This window comes from Vidua chalybeata, chromosome 2 (genome assembly GCF_026979565.1).
Source record: "Vidua chalybeata isolate OUT-0048 chromosome 2, bVidCha1 merged haplotype, whole genome shotgun sequence".
Classification (NCBI taxonomy): Eukaryota; Metazoa; Chordata; class Aves; order Passeriformes; family Viduidae; genus Vidua; species Vidua chalybeata.
Window position 1 is genome coordinate 49,406,984 of NC_071531.1, and position 17,282 is coordinate 49,424,265.

At 37.7% G+C, this 17,282-nt stretch overlaps 1 protein-coding gene across 3 annotated transcripts in view; it reads right to left on the minus strand.

The window, feature by feature from the left end:
- Positions 1 to 17,282, minus strand: part of LMO7 (LIM domain 7) — a 132,137-nt gene that overhangs the window by 15,824 nt on the left and 99,031 nt on the right. For 2 of the 3 annotated variants that reach the window (XM_053935442.1, XM_053935443.1), the window contains 9 exons: positions 16,484 to 16,937; positions 15,407 to 15,736; positions 12,414 to 12,522; positions 6,655 to 6,816; positions 5,178 to 5,281; positions 4,429 to 4,489; positions 3,364 to 3,420; positions 1,211 to 1,236; positions 795 to 899 (listed from right to left, as the gene is read on the minus strand). In XM_053935442.1, the coding sequence (XP_053791417.1) occupies positions 795 to 899; positions 1,211 to 1,236; positions 3,364 to 3,420; positions 4,429 to 4,489; positions 5,178 to 5,281; positions 6,655 to 6,816; positions 12,414 to 12,522; positions 15,407 to 15,736; positions 16,484 to 16,937 (1,408 nt within the window). Of the gene's footprint in view, positions 1 to 794; positions 900 to 1,210; positions 1,237 to 3,363; positions 3,421 to 4,428; positions 4,490 to 5,177; positions 5,363 to 6,654; positions 6,817 to 12,413; positions 12,523 to 15,406; positions 15,737 to 16,483; positions 16,938 to 17,282 lie in introns of all 3 variants that reach the window. The other variant, XM_053935441.1, reaches the window with a different exon arrangement.

The window sequence follows — 17,282 nt, forward strand, 5'->3', positions numbered from 1 at the left end:
CACAGTTTTCTGCTGAATGCAGCCAAAGAGTGCTTGCGCAGAATAAATGATATTCACTGATGTCTCTCCTAGCCATCAGACTTCAGACAACAAACTTTAATTTGCAGAGATGTGTCTTGCTGAACATGGTTGAATGTGCTTACACTTCATTGAGGTGAGCTCTTTGCAGAAATGTATGCTTGGCTTTTTTGTGCTATCCTAAGACTTCAAACAATGCCCCGTCCCTCTGCAACACCCCTTTCCAGCTCTAGCTACTGGTTATCAAGATGGTTTTGCATTAGCAGATTCAGCTTCCTGACTCAGAGGTTCTGGGAACCAGATTATTCCAACTGATTAGCTGATTGCTAGCAGGCAGGTACTGGCTGCCTCTTCCACATATATGAATACAAGGTAATATCGCTAATTGAAGGTAAAACTCAGGCTAGGGACAATTTCCTAAAGGGGAAAAAATACAATTCATATTCAAAAAGGAAGACACCTTAGTTCTTCACTTATCCTTTAAATTCTGTTGTCATTAAGAACATACCTGCAGACCCAGAAGATTGAGCACTTCTGGCTGTAGGGAATACACATTGTGTGCTTAATTTTATGATGCTCACTAAAGGATTGTCCTCTTTTTTCTGAGTACTCCTTCTGTGTGCAATTGTGCAGGCCAGAAAATGCACCTAAGAGTCTCCCTAGGCCATCAGCAAGAAGAACTACAGAAGGCATCTGCTACTTTTCTTTCTTTGTTGCTACACACAGGGGAGTGACAGGATCGTGGGATGACCTACGATCATGAAGATTAATTATACCTGCAACAAACGGTCCTGCTCTTTTTGCCATTTTTCTTGTCGTTTTCGCTCTTCCTCTTGATCCCAAACCCGACGACTGGGAGCGCTTATGGATGGGACTGGGAGCTAATACAGCACAGAAATGAAGTTGTATTACCTTCTTTCCATGTAATCAACATTCTACATTTTAAAACTTTTTTTTTTAGAGTTAGAAATAGAAACAATTACCAACGCTAGAGCTTTATAGTGACAAGGACATAAATTACGCTTTTCTTTGAATGGACAGAAAGCAACCATGCCATGACAAAGCAAATCTTAGCCAGTACTCTCAGATTTGATCAAAATTGTAAAGCAGTATAAGAAGTAATCGAAAGCAGAAAGCTTCTTGAAAAGACTAGGATTATACAACCAACTAGTAGTTCTCAAATAGTACTTACATCAGGCATTGCAGGCTCTGGGCCTCCTGGGAGTTTTGGAAGGCAAAAAAGAGAAATCATTAGATCCATATATAACTACTGCAAGACTTGTGTAACTGTGGCAAGTCTGAGCTTCAGACTAATTTTTTCTTCCTTAGTGAGACATGCTTGCATTTGCCCTGCTGAACTTTCTCAAGGGTGGAATTTATTAGGTGCTTTCTAATGTGCACAATTGTTTCAAAGCTTTGCATGCTTACAAGTGCCACCAGCAATTGCTTGAATTAGCAGTATACCTTCCACTGTAGCAACACAAAGGTTCTTTACCTATACCTCCCCTATTATTACTGTTGTTAAACCCAACTGTTTAGCATGATCAATACCCCGAACACTGCACAAGGGTAAAGAAGCTATTCATCTACTGCCCCTGGCATGAATTAAGAGCAACTGACGTCCACTGGCTACTTCTCTACCACAAACCCATGTATTTCTGTTCTCCAACTTTCCTTCTTTCATACTTCCAAAAACACACTTGAATTCAGTGAACTGGTCACCATTCACCACAAACCATTTGCTATTTGAGGCTACCACACTTGGCCTTGTCATTCTGTGACAAAATGATTATTAGAGAGAGATGTGTATTATGTTAATTTATTAAAAGTTGAGAAAACGGGGAGAAACACAAATTTAAATGTAATCATTTCTTAAGCACCATCACTATTTTTGTTTGTTGACAGTGTACTTGGTACTTAGGTGTCCATATTTCAGTTTTTTAAAAAAGAATAAAAGAAAAAGATTGCAACACTATTCTGAAGTATAACACATGAAGTGGAAAAAAGTTCATATTTAGGATACAAAAGACTCTAATGAGTCACAGGTTAGCATCTTTTCTATATATGCACAATTTTGTTCTCTCTGTCAGATTACAACAGCCACAGTGAAAATCAGGAAATCAGTTTAATCCATTACAATTGTGCCAGGAGATATTAAAGGGAAGCATAGACCTTTTTTGCTCCCCTCTTCTCTCACCCCTGTAAGCTTATGCTGAACTCCACAGGAATCTTCATGTAATTGCAAAGCTAAAGTGTCAAAAGTTTAAAATTAACAAGCTGTACTGAACATGCACTCTAGAAATACAATCATGTCCTCCCCCTCAAGCACAAGTGAAATACCTCAAATATTGTTATAAAAAATAATTAAAAGAAAAAACAAATTTCTGGCAGCCATAAAAGAAAAATCAAACAACAACAACAAATCCCCAACACCAACAAAATACCACCATATTGCAGATACAATATTGCAGATACAGCAGAAGTATTTAAAAGCAAACAGAACCATGAACACAGATATATGCTGTGGCACTTCACATATAGTTTCTGGCAAAAACCAGAAATCATCACCTCTAAAAGCAAAATCCTGGCCCCACTCAAATTATTGGCAAAACTCAACCAAGCTTCCAGCAGGCCAGAATTTCACTCTTTCAGGCTATAGCAAAACAGCAAGGCATACATAGCCCGAGGACAGCGTAAGACATACAACATTAGTGGAAGTATGTGAGCTGTGACATGCAAAATGCTGAAAAGCAACCTACAAAACCAAAATTGAGTGCCTCGTTCATTGTCTTTTTAAAAAATGCTAGCATATTGAATTCAAAATTTATATTGGTCTTCTTGGGATCTTGTGACATCACCACATAGTGGAAAGCCAGCAGATGCCTTTTTAACCAATTTATGCAAAATCACAGAGCTGCAACTCAAACTCAAATCCAGAGTTAAATACTTCATCAACAGCTCTGAGATCTTCTCTAAAACCCTGCTGGAATATTCACCGTTATTCTTGTTTTGTAGGTAGTAGCAAACCTGAACAGAGAGTGCCACCCTTCTTACTTCTACCCAGTGGGAAAAAAAAAAAAAAAAAAGTATGAACAACACAGAAAAGATTTAAACAGCTATAGATATAAGAGAACACGCAAAGACCCATTACCACAAAGGTAGACCCATGAATTGTAAGAATAACCTGATGACCCTGGGGAAAGAAGGGAAATTAATTATGTTGCTTCATTGTAACTGTAGAAACAACACTGAAGAGGTAGAGCACCCAGCACCAGACTTGTTAGGGAGAGTTTGCAGCAGGAACAATTTCATGGAAGTACATGAAATGTTAGCTCTTTGATTTACCTTGTTCAAAAAATTGTGACCGCCTTTTTAAGTTTTTCAAAGAAATAGGCTCAGATGCTATTTGAAAAATACAAAGAATACAAACAAGTCAATGAGGTGCCTCTTTTTTAAATTACTATAGCCACTGGATAAGAAACTTCTGTTAAACCTCCCATACACTGCAACATCACTTCTGAAAAACAAAAAGGCCCTGAAACACAAAGGAAAACCTTAGGAGGTTACATCATACACTAATGAGGATTTGTTTTCATCAGTATCAATGTCCAACTATAAAAAAAGAACAAGTGCCAAACTCGGACTCAGATTCTCCCTAATTTAACCATCCTTGACTGGGATTCCAAAATGGAATGAGAAGTCTAATGACCATTCAAGGCCACCAGAAAACATCTACAAATGGCGAGTGGTATCTTGGGGGAATTTTTCTATGAATTGCCATGTGTATTCAAGCTAAAATGAAATACAAAGCTCCTATTCAAGAATTATTATTCCATTAGGAAGTATACATACCTGGTTTCTCCCACTACTGTCAAATAAGGCTATAACTGCTCATAGCCTCATGCAATTCTTATTCATATCAGTATCATCAATATTTTTCTCCAGGAATAAAAGTAAAGTAACAATAGTGAAAACAGCCACCAAACCCAAAACCTTACAACTGAAAGAGGCAGGAAAAAATAGCAAAAAGTTGAGTACTCTACACTCTTCCTGGGCAGTGAAATAAGTCAATACTCTTACTAACTCAGTCTCCATACAATGCAGTAGCAATTACAATAAATCGCGTGCCCTCTTCTCTTTCACCCCTACCACACATTAAATTTACAACCACTAATGAAGAGACGGGGGGCTTTGTCGCAGCTTTGTTGTCAGTTCTCAAACTGCTTAGCAAACTGTGGAAGCAAGCTAAACCCAGTTTGGATGCAACACAATCTCTGTGATATCTGTCTGGCTTTTGGTTCGTTAAGGTCTCACTTCACCCACTGTATAACACTTCCAGTCATTACAGGTTTACTGTCTGCGCTTGGTGCAAACCACACAATTAGCAGATGAAAAGCAACAGTGGCTTACCTCTTTGTTCATTAGAGCCAGGGTCTCCTTGCATTCCATTTATCAATTTTGTTTCTGTATCCTGAAATATATAAATGAATAAACAAATAAATAAATAAATTTCTTAGGGTTATTAGATTTGTGGAAGTTTATCCAACTACACATCTTTCCTATCAGGAACTATATGTCATGAAACACTTTATAATATTTTATAAAAGGATATTAAAAAATCGAAGACTTCCTCAGTGTAATTTATAATAAAGCTACTGTATGTATTTGAGGGAATCAATAACCAGCTGTGAACTGCTGCAGAAATAAAACACATTAGCTTGCAAGAAAATTCCAGAAGCCAAGACCTTCCCATTTCAGCTCCTTGGCAGGCAGGTTTTTATTTATGAGTAATTTGAAAGCACATATGCACCTGTTCTTTGGGGCTGCAACTTCCCTTTAGGCTAATAATTCAGGTCAAAGTCTTCTCTGAAGAATAGACACTATATATAGTTTTAGTCAAAAGATACTCTGCATGTGTTTTAATATTTATCATTCAGCAGTGTTCTCTCATGAATAGACAAGTAGCAAGTCTTTAAAACATCTTATTTACCTTAATACATACACAGCTACATCTCCATATTTCAGATGCAGATACTTGTACTTGTATTGCGTAAGGAACAGAAGATTTACCAGTTCTTTTCTCCATCCTCCCACTATCAAGACATTACATTTTTTCTTCCTCCCCCCCATCTCCCATGAACCTTCAAAAATATACTCACAGAACTTTGAAGGCTGCTGGAGAAATCTCTTTTTGTGGATATGGTGGAAGCATTTGAAACTTTTTCTCCTGAAGTTGCATCAATCCATTTATTTTCAGATGTACCTATAATGTTGGTAGCCATACTGGTGAGATTGAGGATTTTATGCCTTACATGTGGCAGGGAAGGCAGGTCTTTGCCCCAGTCTTTTTGGTATGTGGAGGATCAAGAAATTAATATAGACAGTAACGTCAAAGAACAGAACAAGAGCTAGTGAAAACATTAAAATAATACAAAAACAGAAGAGGGAGACACACAAATCAGGTGGAATTTGTGAAGACAGGGAAAAAGGGCATTTATAGCAGACCGCCTTCCCCAAAAATGCAAGTGTTAGTCATAAGCCAGATAAAAGTTTGCCAAAACAAAAGATGTTTTGCTGATATGTGCTACAGCAGCTGAACATTAGAGACGAATTAGCATTCATTGTAAACTATTTCATTAGTGTTAGTAAGGATTGAGAAAATTCTTCCAACTTTACTCACTCTAGATACAATGAGACTCATACATTATCCAGAGAAGGGTCATTTTCATGTCCATGCTCATCAGGAAGCACAGAGAGGGGGAAGAAAAGGCAGCCTAAACTAAACTGGCAAATTGATGAGGCAAAGACAAATAATGAACTTCTCACATATGCCATCCTTTCTCCCCTCTCTACTGAAAATTTAATGAATTAGTTTTTTGCCACTAATCTCACTCTTCAGTTGTATTACATCCTATAAAGTGATTTGTTTCTTGTCTCTTCCTAACCCCACTGTTTTTACCCCCGTTTGCTGGTAACTTATTTACCTAGCTTCCCACTAAAATACTGTTTTGTATTTATACTGTGAAAGAAGTCACTGGTCACACTTCTAACACTGCAAAAATTCTTCTAGAACTTTGAAAGGGTTTCCTGATTAAAACCATGGCAAATCAAGACATGCTATAAGGCTGTCAAGCCAGGATGGAAACCTTCCCTACCCAGAATGGGTAGTACCATTCTGGAGAGATTACAGCACCACAACATTTGAGTCCCTGAAGAAAGGAACAAAAGATCCTCCTTCCCTGAAGAAAGGGAGCTGGTGATTGAGAGAGGGGGCCTTTAAAAATTAGTGATCAGACCCTCTAATTCTTGTGGTATGGCAGGGAAGAAAATGTTAGATTCCTTTTTGTGCTGGTTGCACACTTTTTTACCTGTCCATCCTCTAAGAAACAGGCAGAGAACAAGAGTGAGGTCAGTAGTTCAATGTTTTGCAGATTTGCTTGTCAAGACATTTCTAATGCTCAAGCAGTTAAAAAAGCCAAGTTGTGTTAAAATGCAACAGACACGTTGGCAAACTACTTAGCTTAGATATGTATTACTGCTGTAAGGGCAATAAGGACTCTCAGCTGTCAGGTACAGCAGAGACAAAGCTTATTTGCCTTACAGAGCATACAGGATCTGCCTGACGAAACAACTCACCATTCTTTCCATATCGTCTGACATCCATCACCAGGTTTCCAGTTTCTAGTGCTCTGCTGATGGCTTCTTCCCACTGACTGTAGTCCATATGTGAAACCTTTGTGCCGTTGACAGCAATGATCTCATCGTCTACATGCAGCTGACAAAGTGCTGCAGGGCTGCCTGCAGAAAACAGAAGAAAAATGTTATTATGTCTCCATTCATATTTTTTCTTTTTATCTTAGCTGTGATTGGAAGAGTGGATTGGAGAATCATTCAAAGAAATGCTTAACAGTGGATATTTAGAAAGTCTTAGAAAAATTCACTACACTGTAACACAAGCTCAGTAAATTCAGTATCAAAGTAGCTTTTCAATTTAGAACTTAGGGGAACAATAAATAAATCCATCTTCTGGATTTGTAAATCTTCAGATTATGGCTAGCCCATTTAATAAACAACCCCTGTGTTCAGTCTTCCCTTCACTAACTCACATTTATAATCTGTGATAGTGAGAGAGAGGCAGCACCACAATGTCTATATCCAACAATTAGCTGAAATTCAGCCAAAGTTTGGGTGATCCTCTTATTTGTCAAAAAAAACCCCAAAAAAATAAAACCAAAACAAACAAACAAACAAACAAAAAAAAAAAAAACCAAAAAAACCACCAGCCTGCACTTTGTTAAGTCCAGTAGAAGCTGGCTTTCTCGTATTCTCATTTACATTTTCTGAGCTCTGCTGACAAGAGCATGCTGCTTTATTGCTTTGCTAGAATAGTTTGTTAGCTCTGAATTGCTTGGTAATTGGACTCAAGATATTGCTGGGTACTGTCCCACTAGACTTCTCTGGATTCCACTTATTTTATCTATTAAGAGTGAACTTTATGGCAAGTTGGACTTTGAATCTACTGATATTTTGCAAGACAAGCTGCACTTTATACTTTTTTCATCTGCTACACATTGGCAGGCAATCTCACTAGACTGAGAACAGAGTACATAGAAGACCAGTTCATGAACTTTTTCTCTATTTAATTCAGAAAATGGACGAGTTGAGAAACTCAGACTCTCCAAGCAAGATTTTACAGATTACATACAAATGGTTCTTCCATTAAGAATTATTCCCTTAGCAGAATAGAAAATAGAAAAGCCAAGTAACAATATAGTTAAGGATTGCACAATAAACCCTCATGTTAATAAAACAAGTTTGAGAAGGAAGGAAGGATGGAAGCATTTTCCAAAGTAAGTAGTGAAATCCACACATCTTACTTAAAATATACCAAGATCAGTGTCCTATTACATTATTACAAAAATGTGGACAAGTATGACAGAAAAATTTAGATACCATATGCTTCATCCTGAGTGTCTTTTGACTCATTAGTAAAATGCTGCTGTAAGTCTGGCTCATCCACTAAGGATTCAGATGGCTTCACACATGAGGAAGTTAAGAAATTAAAAAATGCTATGCTTCCTAGTACTGCACCAAATAATGATTCGTCATAGCTAAAAAGCTACACTAGCTTCTCTGCTAGAAGAACATGGCTCCATATTATATCTTTCTGCATCATTCTTAAAATATGGACAAAAAACTTCATTTGCAGTTATCAGTACTAATTGCTTTTAAGCAGTATTATAGAAGAAAAGGTAGGGTTTTCATCTGGAGGAAGAAACATAGACAATAGTTTAACCAGAAAAAAACATGCGACTCCAGGAGTCAGGAAGATGTTAAAGAATCATGGATTTTCAAGTCTGTTATGGAATGTACTACTAAGAATACTATTGAAAATATGAATACTGAAGTTACTAATTTCAACAAAACCATTTAACACTTGGAATCATGTCTGATATTTAGTTTAACCACATCTGGACAAAGCCTTATGCTCATGATACCGGGAAACCTTCAGGCTCCAGCAGAGCCATTAGAACTCAAAATTTCTGTCTTGAGTTGTGACAGAATAAGCCCCCAGTAATCAAAAAAAGGTTATGTTCATTTTATTAAAATGATTTGTCAGGGATGAGACTGGGCTCAGAGGTGTGAACAGTATACCTCGACTCAGTTTTAGGAAAGGAAGGGAGTTGAAGTTTGCACAGTTCTTCCTATAGTATTAGTAGAAAGGCACATCCAGACCATATTCCCACCATATAGATGGAATGAACAACAGCAGTCTCTAGATCTGGACCTAAAATAGCCAAAACAACTTACACTACTCAATTTTTGGCCTATAACTTTGCCAGCTCTTCCTCCACAGTTTCTGGACAAAATGGCTTCTCAGTAGTGCAAACCAGGGTGCCTACAGTGGGCTTCTGCTCTGATTCACATCCAGATAAGCCCACAGAAATTCAGGCACCAAAAGTTGTATGCTACCAGCTGTCTTTCTCTGTACAGCTCCTCCAAGACTATAGGAATTAACAATAACTTCTTTATATTCCTATAGAGGATTTAGTTTTCATTATATAACATATGTACTGCTTTTACATTTTTCATAGGTTTCCATGAAGGTAAAAGGTTTTTCTTTCTTACTAATCCCCAGTAAAAACAAAACTAACCAAATACTCATTTTCCATACGTTCTAAGTTATCTCTAACCTATCCCCATCTGTTGTTATTACAATAGATAAACACTATCTCAATGACAGAAAAAAAAATAAAACTTGAAGGATGTGGATGTCCTACATGACTGCAAGTGTTTGATCAGATATGCACTTCTATATCAACACAATCTCAAAAAAATATTGCAAAGGGAAAGTGAAAGGGAAGGACTGAAACAATAAAGATTATATGGCACTGGGGAAGTTGGCAGAACTAATGTCTAGATTAATGACTTGACTTTCTATTTAACTAATTGGCTTTCTATTTAACTAATTTTTAGTGTAAAGGTTGAAAACTCCTTTAAAAACGAGAACTGCCCTTTTTTATATGTAGTAAATGGGTTTCACTGTGTTACAAGCTTAACTCTTACTTAGGTTTTTAAGAACACTTATAAATTAACATTGCCTACCAAGTAGTTTTCTTGGCAGATTTTTTTAAGGAATAGCATATGTAGAATACAGAGTCATCTATAAGTAGTAAAAAATATACATGCTGGGTATCATCTCAAAAAATTAATACAGCTAGTTAGGAAGACAACACAATCAGAGAACGTCTTCCCAAAAGCTTTTTCTGGGCTCAAGAAAGAGAAAAAGGTGACTAGAACGGTTGGTTTGGATTTGGCAGCCTAAATCACACATGACCAATGTGGTTATCTTCAATAATTGACTAGATCTCTGTGGATGGCAGAAGAGAGATGGTTACAATCCACCTTGTCTTTAACAAGACCATTGACATGATATTCCACAGTCTCCTGGTATCAAAAGTGGGATGGTATTGTCCACAGGGCAGAACGACCAGATGATGAAAAAGTGGCTGAGCTGTCAGGCTCTGTGGGAAGTGGTTAATGGCTCTTACTCAGCCTGTGGGCTGCTTATAAGCGGATCTCATCAGGATGTATCCAGGGACCTACCCTCATTTAATGTGTTCGCCAATAAGCAGGAGAAGGAAGTAAAACACACCTTCATCAAGTTTTCAAACCTTGCCAAAAGTGAGAGGGTGGCCAATACACCGGAGGGCAGGGCTGCTCTTGAGAGCAGGAACCTGACACTCAACAAGGCCATGCAGGGTCCTGTTCCTGAAAAGGACTAATCTTTTTAGTGATGGTACAGGCTGGGCATTGATGGGCTGGGTGGGCCCTGGCAGTGGTGGGGCTGTATGAACACTAACATGACCAACAAATCAAGACAGGTGACCATTCAATTCACTCAGCACCTCTTATGCTACACGGACAATACTGTGTCCAGTTTTGGTGTTCCTCTGTAAGAACACCATCAATAAACTGGGGCAAGTTAAATAGGAAGGTACTGGGATGGTTAGGGCTGGAGCAATCGACCTTGAGGAAAGGCTGAAAGTATGTATGGGCTTGTTCAGTCTGGAGAAGAGAGGCTGCAGGAGAACTTAATAGTAGCCCCCCTCCCAGTATGTACCAGGAGGTCCCTGTGAAGGAAAAGCCTACTCTTTATTGAAATTTATGGCAGGAAAACACAGAACAGTGGCTATAAACCAGAACAAAGACCCGTCTTACTGGATATGTAGGGAAAATTTTCTTGGAAAGGATAATGCTCAGAGAGGCTGTGCAGGTTCCATCTTCAGAGGGTCTCAAACCCCCATGGGTAAAAGCCCTAGGCCACTTGGCCTGAATTCCATCTTGAATTGTTGACATTTTTTTGAGCAGTGTATCACTCTAGGTGATCTTCCAAGCTGAATTATCCTATGACTTATCCTTAAAAATAGGAAATACAACATTTCCAAGTGCCTAGCTGAAAGCATATATTACTCTTTCAATGGGTCATCCAACTCTTTCATCCTTCATTTCTTCAAAGGGAGCTACAGCTATTGAGTAAGGATACAAGATGAGACAGTTGTTAGAAGAAAAAAGTGCTGAACACAGGCTACAAATGAGAACACTGAGATACACTCCATTCTCAGTTCAGCCTATACTTTGTGCTCCTCCTTGTGAGAATGGTAATAAAGCATAACCAAGATAACAACCACAAGGCCTTCATCTTCTCCTTGGGACAGGAGCTTTGTGAATGACCAGCAGGAACATTTACTGCCCTCAGATTTCTCCTTTTCAGTAGGCAGTGCAAATGGACAGATCCCTGCCTCCAAGGAAGGAAATTAAACCCAAAGCCTAGCAGCCTGAAAAGCAAAGGGAAAGTTATTCTTTGGGCAAAGTGAATATTAGTATTTCCAGAATCACAGAATGAAACAGGTTGGAAGGAACCACAAGTGGTTCATCTGGTCCATCCTCCCTGCTCATGGAGGGTTATCCTAGAGCAAATCTAATTATGAAAATTACTCAGATATAGTGAAAAAAGGCCATTTCACTTACTGAATTTGAAAAAGAAAAGAAAACATCCAAGACTGCTCGTTAACTGTTGTTAAACAGTATTGTTTCCTCTCTGGAAGGCATAATACAGGGCTAACTAAGTTAAGTTTCCAGTTATTTCTCCTTTCTCAGGATGATCTTGTGTTAGGTGGAAAGAAGGGCGCAATTCAATATTCCTCAAGTATTACTGGCAATGGGAAAGACCATCGTTTAGAAAACAAGCATATGTATTTGCTTAGGTTTTTGTTGTTTTGTTGCCTTTTTTTTTAAGAAAATCAAGCTCGTTCTCTGCAGAAGACTATTAAAGGTTAGAAATAAACTTTATATATGTGTCATCTAAAGACAAAAATGTTTGCTTTCCCTCAGTATTAAAACAACTGAAAAAAACTGCAGTGGAAATCAATTTAGAAGTTGCAACTACTTAAGAATATGAGCTGACTCCAAAATTCATCATGACTAAGAAAGGAGAAATTGAACAAAGAGTATTAACTCCTAATTTTCCTCTGCGTGAGTTTACAAACCATGTGAAGTGAAATCTTTCAAACTTAGCTGAAAGAAACAGTCTGGATATTGGAAATCTGTATTTGCCCCTAAATACTGTTCTGTAAGAGGCTCCGTGAACAAATATTCATGTTTATACCCACCTCGATTAGGGAAATGCATTTTGGTATTTCTGAATTCAACCTGTTTCAAGAGATGAGGATTCACAGAAATACATTAGCAAACTAAATAATGATTTTTCAGTTCCACACCTGATGTTTTAAAATGTTTGCAGCATTCTTAGCAGCAAATGCCTTAATTTAGAAGCCTCTGCAAACGAAACATAAGAACAAAAATTTTGTATATATATATATATATACATTTACCTTCTTCAACTGTCTGTACAATGACTCCTGAAGAACTCCAATTTGTTGTAAACCCAAAGCTGCGACTGTGGCCAGGTCTCTGGTTTATACTGATTCTCATTTCACTGTACTGAAAAATAAAACATGACACTACAGTATCTGGTATCACAGGAATCTAAATGAGGGAAAGATTACCCTCTAAATAAGTGAGGCTGCTCACAGTGTGCACTTTAATCATCTATTATTAGCATCACAGACAAAGGAAACAGTATTAAAGTCAGTTAACTAACTCATTTGCTTTTTCTTCCAACAGGTGTGTTTTCAGGTTACATTTATATTTTCTCTACACATATGTCTCACTCCACATTTCTGTTATTTTAAATGTTTTGGAACACAATGCTAAAAAATTTAAGAACTTGGAGGGAATTAAACCCCTAAATGATTCTTCGTGGACAGTGTTGTGAATTTGTCACATGTACTGCCTCCTCAGAGAGCATCAGAAACATGAAAAAGCTAGATAACCATAACCAATCTTTTTGGTTTTTTTTTTGCATATCCTACGATAAGAATCATCAGTTTAGGCTCATGCTGCAACTAGGTTTACTTGGGTGCACAATCATCTTCTTTGTGTGAAATACTACCAACTTGCTATGGATTTTATAACAGAAGCCTTAGATAATAAAAATAATCCCCAAATCAGCTAAATTCAGATATTTTATTTTAATGGACATTCAGGATGCTTACAAAATCTGAATCAAAATCTAACATCACCATTTTAAACAACAAGAATAACTGAATGGGAAAACATTTTGTAACACTTGCTTTCAATCCCATGCTATATTAGGAGCATGTGTTGCATACATTAACATTCTAAGGTGAGCTCATTAAAAACTACTAAAATACCCAAATGCATGCTACGCACTTCATCAGCATGACATTGACATCAATATAAAAGGGAAAAAAAAAATAGATTTCTCTGTCAAACAATGTTGAGATAGATATATTCCAGCAAAATGTGAATGGAAGGGTCTCTGCACATTCTTGCATGGAAGGGACCCTGCACGTGCATTAAATGTGCGCCTACATTTTAGTTCCCTAGCGACCCAGCCTTCCTGAAGAGTCGGATTCATTTTCCCTAACTTAAAATATTTAAAAGTCTAGAAACCTATGCCAATTCCTCCAAGCTCCTATGTTGTAAGATGTAATAAGCAGCTACAGTGAGCACTGCAGAAGCAGGTGCAGCCAGCTGGAGTCTCAGGGAGGTGCAGCCAGAGGTGGTTTCAGCAGCACCTGAGTACTGGATAGAGAAGACAACTACATGGCACAGCATCATCCCAAGGTATCGTCTCATGCTACAGGAATGTTCCTGGGAAAACACTCCTCGTTACAGCCCAGGGTAGAAATTAATTCTTTTCTTCACAACACAGCTACTGGCTGGCAAATGCTCCCATACAACCCAAGTCCTTAGGTGAGTATATTAGAAGTGAATCTACTAAACAGGTTAGCACACTGGGCTAGAGAACATACAAACCTTTAGAGTTTGAGTGTGTTCCTGGAAAGGTCTTAATTTTTTTTTTCCACCATCCCAATGTGACTCTTCAGCTCTATCTCTTGTCAGAGAAGTAATGGGACTTTGTACTCTGAACTTTAACATTTCTATAGGTCATCTCTAAAACAGTGCTCCAGACCTGGAGTTATGGCCCTGATGACTAGTGAGCTATATCAATCTCTCTGGCAATGATTTACAAACACATAAACTGGAACTTGCATTCCTTAACTTGGAGCTTGTTAACTTACATAATATGACCAAGGATTTTTTTTTTTTAACTTTTTAAAATATTTTTAAAATACCCCCATATTATTCACTTGTAGGGAGAAAAATTTATAGCCTTTTAACTGACAGGACAAAAACAAATGGACCTAGTATATGCTATTCTCATTTGCCTTGCTTGAACAGATACTAAGAACTCATATTGAATCTGTCAGTTTTCACTGATTAAAACAGAAATTCCTCTGCCTGTTTTTGCTAGAACACAGGGAAAAAAAAAAAGATCATGATCTCTTTGCTTATACAGCAATCAGTTTCAAAAAATTATGATAAATTCATTACAATGGCCAAGAGGCAATCAAGGGTACTAAACTGCAATGTATTTCTTTTCCACAAGTAATTAGGAAGAAGAATGTTTGGAAGCTAATGAATTTCTAAAAAGATAGTATGGGAAATGATTTCATAAATCAGCATCCAAGGTCTTACGACCTTCACCAAGCAACTGGCACAATTAAGTTTTACAGCAGGATCAGGAAAGCAAATCTGTCAAGGGTTATGAATTGAATAATCAGAGAGTACAGAAAGGTATCAAAAATTAAAGCTATTGTTGGTGAAACATGCAATCAATTGGAGGAAACAGCACTTAAGATACATATTTCAAAAAGAACACTGAAAGACCCAGCCCCTTGTCCAATAAGCACATGCACAAAGAGACATGCACAAAATAACATGAACATTAATTCGATTCTAGTAAATAGCTAAAAAAAAAAAGTCCAAATCAAAACAGATGGAAAAAAGGATAAAAGGATAGTGTGATACTGATGTTTATGGCCAGCCTTTGAAAAGCTGATCTTTATTTTCCACCACCAGTTTAAAAGTGCAAATGAATGCTACAGCAGCTCAGATAATTCATCTGTCACACCTGATTATATAGAGACAGTGTGCTCATTTGGAGAATAGCAAAAAAACTTTGCAAGCATTAAACATATGTAGAATAACTATTCTGAATTGGAATGATAAATAAAATTAGGCACAGGACAAAATGGATAGGAAAAAATTCAGCAAAAGAATATTTTTTTTCTTCCCCAAATACTCTCTTTCCCCTAAATTAAATCAAAGGAAATTGCAAGTCTCTGAGATGCCCTCTTACTACCAGAAAAATACTTGCATTAGATGTACTTTTAGTTATTTTCTCTTTTATTCTGCTGTGGCATTCAGTTACACCACATGATCACATTATTTCCACACTTACCATAGATTTTGAATCCTCAGGCTCTGTCAGATTCGCAATTTCTGCAGAAGATGCAAGTGAAAGAGAATCAGGAGGAATGCCATACACTGGCCTAGGGATACTACTTCCAGCTTCTTGGTCTTGGGACTTTAAAGGTAAAGCCAAACTAGGAGGAGGTGTTGACTGAACACCTTTTTCCTCCTCTTCCTCCTCACCTCTGCTTCTGACTGCACCAGTGGAGAGAGGGTGTGCAGAGTCTGGTTGTGAAAAGGAAATGCTGGTGAACAAAGTTTGAGTTCTTTTAGCTTTTTCTACTTCTCCATTGTATTTCTGAGCATCATCCATCTAGAACAAAAATGACAGCTTGGTAAATAAGTGCTTTAAAAAAGAAAACCTTGAATCTTTCAGTGATTTTTATGTTTAACAAAACCATCTCCCCCCTTTGAAGCAATTTCTGGTTCCTGTATCCATTGTTAACTACCTACTTAGAATTTTTTTTTCTCTTGAAATACTTGCAGAACAAACAGTCCAGACTTCTTAAGATAAACTTGTTAAAGTCATCTGCCTAGAATTATTTACATTCTTACCACTTTTTAAATTGAAACAAATAAGGATATAGGAGAAAACTATGAAAATTATCATAGTAATGGGGCAGGGGGGAATCAGTTTCATTGTTTCAGTGCTTTAGAGTGTAGATAAAATTTAGCCTAGCATAAAATTTCAACAAAGTCAGCAGAGAAGAGGAAACTTTTATCACCTGAAAAATTTATCTTTAACACTTAATTATGTTAACCTGGCTCCAGATAATTACCTCCAACAATAGTTTTTTGATAAAGCACACAAGGAGACTTACCACAAGTAATAAAAAGAATATGTTACTAAATATAGTTACCAGTTTTAATTCTAGGAGTGTGTTTAAGTACAGAAACACAAGTAAACATCAAAAGCCACAACAGAACTGCCTGCTCTATTAACACAGACTTATCACACAGGAGGCACTTATTTAAATAAAACCAAAACATTAAAACTACTGTTCCCCCAGCTATTAAAGACTCCAAATTTACAAACTTCAGGAATGAAACGGAATTTTACCGTGAACGACCGTGGAAGTGATGAGATTCCTCTTGAGTGGACACCAAAAGGTCTTGGTGTAACCACAGATGTTAACCTAGAGGTATCAGTTTTCTGGTAAGTTCTCGGGAGAGAAGCTGAAACCTGAGCTGACCCAGTTTGAGCATTCACTGAGTAACGAGTGGACAAAAGAGCCGGGCTCTGCTCTCGCTCCAGGCCCTCTGGAGGCGCAGGAGCTTCTTGAGCAGCCGAGCTCTCCGGCAGGTTGTCTTTGGGCGGCTGTGTGGTGTACATGCTTTTACTGTCCTTAGTGCTGTAGGAAGTATCTTCTTCCAAATGGTAATCTTTGGCTGCTGACCAATCTTTTGCTGCTGTGGAAGGTGCTTTTTCTTCACTGAACACATCATCATTCAGTGAATACGCCCAGCTGTGTTCCTGTTTCTGCTGCTCATAGGAGTCCTGATCTCTCTCTCCCCTATGGGAATAGAGCTTGTTAAAATACCAAAGTGACCCAACAAACAGGTAGGCCTAAAGTCTTTCAACCAGTAAATGCTTAAGGCAGAGCATATGCCAAATAATACATCTACAGTAAATGAAAATTAATAGCATCATTTAAATATATTTGTATTTTCATATATTTTTAATCTATCTTCTTCTACCTCCTGCCCAGTTCAGCACTCTCATAGCACTCAGACATCCTACTATCACATTATCAGGCTGCCACCATGACAGAAATCTTTGCCAAGAAAATGATATAACTACACATAGCTGTAAATGATACAGACACTCATTCAAGTTACACATCCTCAGAAATCCAGAT